The sequence below is a fragment of the Polypterus senegalus genome, chromosome 12 (genome assembly GCF_016835505.1).
Source record: "Polypterus senegalus isolate Bchr_013 chromosome 12, ASM1683550v1, whole genome shotgun sequence".
In the NCBI taxonomy this organism is placed as follows: Eukaryota; Metazoa; Chordata; class Cladistia; order Polypteriformes; family Polypteridae; genus Polypterus; species Polypterus senegalus.
This window is the reverse complement of record NC_053165.1, coordinates 123,456,669-123,466,058: the sequence shown is the minus strand read 5'-3', so window position 1 is coordinate 123,466,058 and position 9,390 is coordinate 123,456,669. Positions and strand designations below refer to the sequence as shown.

Genomic DNA, 9,390 nt, shown 5'->3' with positions numbered 1-9,390 from the left:
AACTAACACTGGCTTTTTAATTTTAGACAGGGAAGCCTCAGTGTGTAAATCCCCACAATTACAGTGACTGAGGCAAATCAGTACCAACAATCACAAAACAGGGATATTGTTCGATGTTGCAAAATGCAATTTTTCTTATGTTACTGTGCTTTGTTAATGGATTTTGAAAGAACCAAGACTTAATTTTAACCTAAAAAAAACAAACACAGGAGAGAAAAACTAAAATGTGCACATGTAAGTAACAGCACCTCAACACATCACAAGTTTTAGATATGCAGAAATTGTAGCTCAATGTCTACTGTATATGTAATGTAAATGAAGAAACATTATGCAAAAGAAGATTAAGAGGTGACATGATTGAAGTGTTTAAAATTATGAAGGGAATTAGTACAGAGGATCGAGACTGTTATTTTAAAATGAGTTCATCAAGAACACGGGGACACAGTTGGAGACTTGTTAAGGGTAAATTTCGCACAAATATTAGGAGGTTTTTCTTTACACAATGAACGATAAGACACTTGGAATAAGCTACTAAGTAGTGTGGTAGACAGTAAGATGTTAGGGACTTTCAAAACTCAACTTGATGTTTTCTTGGAAGAAATAAGTGGATAGGACTGGCGAGCTTTGTTGGGCTGAATGGCCTGTTCTCGTCTAGAGTGTTCTAATGTTCTTATGCTACATATTGTGACAATTAAGTCTAAGTTCTTTTAAAATCCAACAACAAACCCCAGTAAATTAATAAAAATAACATTATTAAGTTAGACTTTACTCTTTACTTTTGATGGTTTATTTTGGTAATGCTCTACGGGTGTGCCAAGAAAGGAAGTAGAGAAGAAATAAGGTACACTTTGTTAATGTTTGAACCAAGTGCATGAACATCACTTATCTAATGTGTTTATCTTTTTAAGAGCTATAGTGAGGTGGAAGAGTCTAGCAGTGCTATGGGGCAGCAGGTAAAGGAGAAGGAAGGACAGATGTGTGCCATGTTGAAGTAGTTGGTGGCCCTCTTGCCCAGAACCTCCAGAATCCTCCATCTAAATCTCTTGTCTGAATCTGTAGTACCTTTGCCAAGTGATCAAGAAATATCAGACTGTTTTTTCCACTGTTGCTTTATTTTTCCAAATTTCTGAAAACTTAGTCTTATTGCACTGGTTGCCTTTCTCATGTAGGACTGATTTCAATGTCTAATTTTATATAAGGCTTTGAGCATTGTAGGCCTGCCTGTATTTTGGAGTGTCTTTCCCCCTACATTTCTCAGTTTACTCTTAGCTACTCAAACATCGTTTTGCTTTTTATTCCAAGACCAGCGCTGCTGCCTTGCAGTTAGGAGACCTGAGTTCGCTTCCCGGGTCCACCCTGCGTGGAGTTTGCATGTTCTCCCCGTGTCTGCGTGGGTTTCCTCCGACAGTCCAAAGACATGCCAGTTAGGTGGATTGGCGATTCTAAATTGTCCCTAGTGTGTGCTGGGTGTGCTTGTGTGTGTCCTGCGGTGGGTTGGCACCTTGCCCAGGATTGGTCCCTGCCTTGTGCTCTGTGTTGGCTGGGATTGGCTCCAGCAGACCCCCGTGACCCTGTGTTTGGATTCAGCAGGTTGGAAAATGGATGGATGGATGGATATTGTGGTCTCCCCTAAACTTTCTTGTATACTCAGAAATGGGGATGGATATTTGAGGAGTAAACCACAAGACAATGATTATATTTTTATATTATGTACATTAAAGAACCATCATCAACGAATCAAATCAAATTAATAATATATTGAACAATTATTATAAACGTAAGGTTGAATAAATCGGACTCTGCAGCTGCATGAATAAAAAGTACCACTTCCGGTTAGTGGAAATAGCTCAAAAGTTGATAGTAATCTACGTTTTGTACCTAATAATTACTGTATATGCAAAATTTGGTTGACCTACAGTAAGTGAAAGCATACTCAAGTTATCATGAGTAAACATACACACACACACAGACAGACACAGAGACATAATTCTAAAAATGGTATTTTTGGACTAGGGGAGGTCTAAAATGTTGAGATTCATCAAAATCTAAAAATAAAATTTTTGGATGATTCCAATACTTTCCCTAGACTTCATATACGAGAAAGTAAAAAGAGCTAGGACATCTCCATTTCCTTATTTACTTTTAAAACACTTTTATTGTAAAACAATTTGAGCTGCACTTGTAAGAAAGGGTGATTATAGAAATATTATTTCTGAACAAATGTTAAGGGACTGATAAGGAAATATATCAATTTAAATATAACAAGATGTTTATGGAGTATTTCTGGATAATAACTCTTTGACATTGAATAGTATCTTTTTGAAAGCACAATTTTGTTGTTCATAAAGCTAAAAGTAGCATCATCCCATTGACAAATTTAACAGTTCATTCTTGTGTTCAAAATCTGGGCTAACATTTTTTTTATATACTAAGGCGCAAGTCTATAAATTCTCTTTTTTCTGCTCCCTTTCCCTAATATAATTTTTCATTTTCTTTGTCTAAGTGTGCCAGTTACCATTTATATATCTTTATGATTACCGATTTTACTACTCTCACTATTGTTTATTTTATTTTTATTTTAAGAAACATTGTTCCCACATGTTTCACTTTTGTTATTTTTACACATGCCTTTTATTTAATAAAAAAAGTATGAATATGTGTATTTCCTATTTTTAAAGTTATAAAAATTAACTGTCTCTGTATCAATATGGGGGAATAAAAATATTCACATTAAAAGAGGAGTCTGCACAAAAATTACGTTGCCTATGTGATGTGTAAGTAAGAATTTTACTGAACTCTGTTTATGTGCTGTTAATCATGAACTGAACTATTTGATTCTGTTTTAATTCTGGTTTGTTACTAGAGAATCAATTACTTTTGTCTCAGTAGTTAAGTTTAGTTTCTCAGCAGCTTTTACAGAGACAACCACAACGTAACATTAAAAACGTCACACAGAACATAAACATACTATAAATAAATATAATGTGGCATCATGCATTTACTGTAAAATATTAAACATATTACACATAAAATTAAATCAGCAGTAAGAATTGACCAATGAGTAATTCAAATGATAACAGTTCACTCCTAAAATTTAGGTCTGTGTCTGTAAAGTTTAACTTTTTTAGTAGATTAATAGCAGTTGGAATGAAGGAGGATTTGAACTGGTGGCTTTTTATTTTTGAATCCTTCAGCCTGTGACCTGATTGCAGCAACTGGAAATGAGAATGGATTGAAGAACCTCAACATGTGGGCAGTCACAGTTAACATTGCAGTGCTATGCAAACTAATTTTACCTTGTAAAAAATTTTACCTTCAAAAAGGACTATTTATTTCTATAAAGCCGGTGGGCTTCATTAGGTTTTGTAAACCTCATGCCTTAAAATTAATAACAATTTTAATAATAATAATAATATATATACATTTTTAAAATGTATTTATCATTGTGTATTTGTCAGTTTCTTTTGGTTACATCTTGTTCCTAAAGAAAAAAATTGGTAGAGGGATGACCCTTGTATGTTGCTACATACTACTATGTTTTGATAATGTATCCTTAAGCTCTGACAAACACTATATTATTAATTATACTAAATGTTATATACACAATGAGACTCTTCAGAAGGATACCACCATTTATATGTTTTGTATGCACTGAATTAGTGAATTATTCTACCACATTAATAAGTTTGCAATCTTGACATAACAAAAAGTTAAATTAATTGTTAAATAATTTCAGGTTCATTTAATTTAAATATTTCATTTTCATTAATGAAAATATTAATTGTAAATTGGCATGCACAGTTCAAATCAGACCCCTTTACTTTGGAGGTTCCATGGTAAATTGTAAAACATTTTTAAGATGGAAAAACGTTTTGGATAGTTTTGTAATAGGCGTTTTAAATGGGAAGCTAGTGTTGAAGCTAATGCCTAAGTTTAGTACTGATTCAGTAAAACTATTGATTAGTCCAACCGAGTTAAAGAGTGTCAGAATATTGGTCTGCATTAATATCTAGAATTTGTGTTTTTTTTCTGTGTTCAGAGACAGTAAGTTCTCATTTATCCACTCCTTTAATTCACTGACACAATTTATTACAAACACCATTGAAGAGATGTCATTTGTCCTAATATAAAGAAATAGATGGGGTACCATTTGCATAAATGTGAAAATTAATATTATGTTTTTTAATGATGGTTCCCAACGGAAGCATATAAAATGAAAATAGTAACAGTTTGAGTCAGAGTCCTAAGGGATACCATATTTAACTTCTGCTGAGTATTGTCAGTTCATTTTGTACATTGTAAGAAATAAGTGAAGGATCTCTGTTGGAGGGGTTTCAAGTCATTTCACTTAATATCAAGGTAAGTGAATAATTGAATTTATTGATAAACAAAGGGATTATAGAAGTATATTTGCATATATATCAACATAGAAGACAGGGTGCAAGAAAGATGAGACAAATATATAACAGATATGAGTCTTTAAGGATGAATTAGTTATCAGGTCCACCAAAGAGACTGAAAAAATAAATGCAGGTAGTTTTGAAGATAGGTGTTACTCTGGTGATTAGATCAAAGTTACGTCCAGTTACAGATCCAGTTATATTGTAGTTGCCTTACTTTGCCCATCACATCCAAGCCAAGAGTTTGGTTAATGATTATAAGCCCAAAATGAATGTACATTTGAGTTAGGGTGTCAGGTCAGCTCTGATTTACACCTTTCTTACCAGATAAAGTGCAGAGCTGACAGAACTGTTAGAGACACAGCTCAGCATTTCACTTTAATGTTCATTCATAAATGCACTGTTCAGTGCCACTAAAGGCCTAGAAAAATGGACAATACCCAAATTGTTCTACACCATGCTGAAATCAATTTGATAAATATAAATTATAAATACTTGATTCATGTATCCTTAATTTGTTTATTCCAATATTCCAAAGAATAACTACAACCGTTAACACCATCCTGTCTTCCACCATCGAAAAAACTGTTGAAAGAAGGATGTATCCAAGAAAGGTAATATAGTACATTTTCCCCGGATAACATTAGACAACAAAGGAGATCTTGATATGCCATTCGTATTAAAACATTAACCATTTCCCGTTAGAAACAGATTTTGCAAAGACAATTGACAAACATTTGAAAAAGTCGGTTTATTTATTAGAGAGAAAGAAACAAAATACTCTCACTGGCAGTTATTGGGTTGTCATAATGTAAGTCCAAACACAGAATCAAAATTCAATGTGATATTGACAAAAATTTACTTCAAAAAATTGTTTTTACTAAAGTTTTTCAGTAAGTTTAAAAAATGTGCATATTAATTTCAAAGCCAAACAGAACGAAATCGTATAACAACAAAAAACTTGAACGCAATATGAAAAAATTTATTTTCAAATTATTCTGTTCTACTATTTTTTTAATATGGCTAATTACTTGCTGTAATGTAAAATAATTAGTTCTATTATGCATATGTAACAATTCCCATGAAAATAATGTGTTTAAATTGTACATCCACATCCCTATACATGAGAGGCAGAACTGCAAAGTGGCTTGCACGTAGCGCTGGCTCAGACATAGTGGAATCATCAGCTCCTATGTACAGTGCTAATGATTGTTTTAATGTCCATCCTGGTGTTTCCAGGAATGTTTGTCCTCTTCGTTTTAGTTCTAGTCACAACATTCTTATGGGTTTGGGCTTAAAGAACACACATGGAGGTATCTATACTGCAACAGTTTCTACAACAGTAACAGATAAGGTTCAAAACAACACGCGGGCATATAAATCCACTTCTACACCTGAGGAACAGGCACTCCATCTAGACCCTGCCGATGTAAGGACACTTTCTAGAGTCAATCCACAGAAAGCTGCAGGACTTGACAATATGCTTAGAGACTGTGCTGACCAACTGCCTGATGTCTTTACAGACATCTTTAACATCTCCTTGAGCCAGGCTGTGTCCCCACGAGTTTCAGAAAGACCATTATTATTCCAGTGCTGAAGAAGTCAACAGTGACGTGTCTTAATGAATACCATCCTATAGCACTAACTCCTTTTGTGATGAAGTGCTTTGAAGAGATGATCAAAAGATACATCAACTCCATCCTCCCAACCTCATTGCACCCAATCAAATTTGCTTACCGTCTGAACCGCTAAACTGATGATGCCATCTCTTATGCCTTGCATGCTGTTCTGTCTCACCTAAACACCATGGATATGTATATCAGAATGCTGTTTGTTGACTTCAGCTAGGTGTTCAACATAATCATTCCTCACCTATTGGCGAGGATACTGTCTCTGCTGGTCCTGCCACTCCACTGTGTAATTGGATTTTGGACTTTTTGATAGAGTGGCCAGAGTGTGCATTGGCAGAAGAACATCAAACAACACCCTGTGAGCCGAGTCCACTATTGTTCATGCTGCTCACCTAAAACTGCAATGCCAAGTCCGAGTTTAATGTCATTGTGAAGTTTGTGAATGATACAGCCATAGTGGGCCTCATCACCAACAATGATGACACATCCTACAGATGTGCAGTGAAAATAATCTCTCTCTAAATGTCAATAAGAAAAAAAGAGGTGCTTGTTGATTTCAAAAGAACATCAAACAACTATTCTCCACTGCTCATCAGTGGCTCTGCCGTGGACAGAATCACTAACAATAAGCTTCTTGGTGGACATATCTCTAATGAACTCTGTTGTCAAGAAGGCACAACAACGCCTCCTTTTTCTGCAGAGACTGAAGCAAAACAGCTTGCCATACCCATTCTTACCACCTTTCACAGAGAAACTCTGGAGAGCATTCTTACAAATTGTATCACTATGTGGTTTGGGAAGAGCAAAGCCCATGAGCGCAAGACTCTGCAGTATGCAATGAGGACTGCCAAGAGGATAATACGGGTCTCCCTTTCCTCAATCCAGAACATCTTTCAGACATGCTGTATGCGTAGAGCCTACACCATTGTGAAAGACATCGCTTACCTGTCACACACATTGTTTGACCTCCTGCCATCAGGTAGAAGATACCACAGCATCTGAACCAGCACAGCCAGGTCCAATAACCGCTTCTTTCCCAAAGCTGTCATAGGTTTGAACTCCTAAATGTCACCCAGTCAATATTTTATAACATTCCCCCAATTATGTACTATAATTTTGCACTCTTTACTTTAATATTGATATCAAGCATTGTTCAAGCTTTGTAGTCCTGAATCTTTTGTCTTGTATTGCATGGTTGCTCTGGTTTTGGTAATGTTATGGTGTATTTTAAATGTATGTAATTTTGCCTATGCACTGGAATAAAATTTTGTTCAATCATATACTATGTATGTGAATAAATGGCAATGAAATTGAGTTGATTTCAGTTGAGTTGTTGCTCTGTTGTAACATAAAATAGGCTTCTGTATTTTGTTGATGTATACCACACTCGCCACCACTGATCATTCCAGAGTATTAAATTAAACCTATAATTACAGTAGTACAACCTTCTAAATCAACATCTGATTCAGAGTCTATTGTTGTTTGTCAAATTCCAAAACACAGATCTATCGGGACTGACAATCCTCCAAAATTTGTAATGAACAGGGTAAGATTTTGTCTGCCTTATTCCTGATACCTTGTGCAGGTCCAGAAAAGACTCTCTTAAAGGTTTTTTTTACTTAATCTAATTCTACAGTCACTGTGTTCTTTTCTTGTCTCTGTGCTCTTATCACCTCATATTTTCATCATTTCAAAGGAAATTGCACAATTTCTTCACAGAGGAGTGTACATTTATGTTAGGCTAGAATGGATCCGGCTGCACATATTAAGTCATTTATCAGCAAAGATGCTAGAAAAAAAAACCAGAAAAAATTGTAACAGAACTAATTTTTCTCAGGTAACTGTATGAAATTAAAAAATTAAAAACACAAACTAAAAGGAAAAAGGAAAAAAACAAAATAAAATGAAAAGAAAAGAAAAATGAAAAGCACATAGCAGAACCATGCTGTTGCCTGCACGGCCCTGCCAACACTTTGTCTTTTATTAATAATCTTTATTTTAGCCTTATCTGATCTGGAAATGTTTTCTCATCCTTGCTTCATTATTCAGGAGGTGCCTATAAAATTCATGTATGCTTTGACTGATGCACTTTTCTCAATACTCAGTCACTCTGTTATTTCAGATAACTGTCTTCTTCAAATTGACTTCTCCCACTATTTTTTCTTTAATTTTAACAGGTGTTAGTCTGTCATATAGATAATCAACTAATTTTATTACTTATTACGACATTTTTGTGGGCTATATGTTGTTTGTCAATCAACTAATCCTACTTTTCATTTTAGCTAATAAAACCCTTGTGTTTCTATATTTTCATAGTCTGGCATAAACTGGTTATATGTCTGGACAATTAAAAGTTATTGTTAATAATATGTAGTGTATCTATACAACTTTGGCTCAAAAACCATATAGATTATCTGCCATGTGGCTATATAGATGTATTTGCCTGATAAAACAAAGCATCCAAAAGAAGTCGCAAACATAAGGTACCTTCATCACAATTAATTTGGTAAGTAATCACAGGCAAACATAAAATATATTATGTATTTTCAGTATTAAATGAACATTTTTTTTTTTTCTTACTGAAAACATAACACTCAACAGGATTCAAGAGGATCCAAATATTAACAGGTAATGTTCTGTTATTCATATTAATGTATTCCATCTTCCACACCTTCGAATATAAATATTAAAATCAAACCAATGGTAATCATCTTATTTAGATGTTCCTGTCTGAGAAGGTTACTCTGTTCATTATGCAACTACATCAGTGAAGTTTCACTTGTATTCACCAGGATGTGAAGATTCATTTTGCAGACAATTTTGGTCATTGTTTCCAGGTTATGAATGCCCATCATTCAGACTTTCCAGCAACCGGCTACTGTTGGTAATTGCAGTTGTTATGATAATGAACTTGTATCCTGTTAAGAAAATGAAATTATTTATTAAAGCCATCAGAGAAAGTTCAAAATGTTTGTACAATACCATGGTGAGATGTGTATACTTCATGTCTTTGTTGATGCTCTTAGTCAAATACAACCTATATAAGGGAGGCGGAAAGATTATGGGCAACACCAGAGCTAATGTCATTTTTTTTCGCTTCCCTAGAAATGAGGAAGAAAACCCAAATGATACATAATGCCACTTCTGTCTCTTTCACTCCAGCATATATAAACAGCCGACATTGTCCAGAAGTCAGTTTTCACTGCCGAACCCAACCCATATTGAAACTTTTCAGTCCCTGGCTAAGACAGCCATGATTACAACCCTAAGGGGTTATCTTTGTTTATTCTCATTTCTTATGCAATCGCAATTAAACAAGACTCTGCTACAGACCACAAAACCTTCACCTTGTTCTTGTG

At 34.7% G+C, this 9,390-nt stretch overlaps 1 protein-coding gene across 3 annotated transcripts in view; it reads right to left on the bottom strand.

Moving 5' to 3' along the window:
- Positions 1–5,132: 5,132 nt before the first annotated feature.
- The window catches only part of vps33b (VPS33B late endosome and lysosome associated), a 114,931-nt gene continuing 110,673 nt past the window's right edge, over positions 5,133–9,390 (bottom strand). For all 3 annotated transcript variants that reach the window (XM_039773359.1, XM_039773357.1, XM_039773358.1), the window contains exon 24: positions 5,133–8,949. In XM_039773359.1, the coding sequence (XP_039629293.1) occupies positions 8,870–8,949 (80 nt within the window). In that variant the 3' untranslated portion in view covers positions 5,133–8,869. The remainder of the gene's footprint in view (positions 8,950–9,390) is intronic.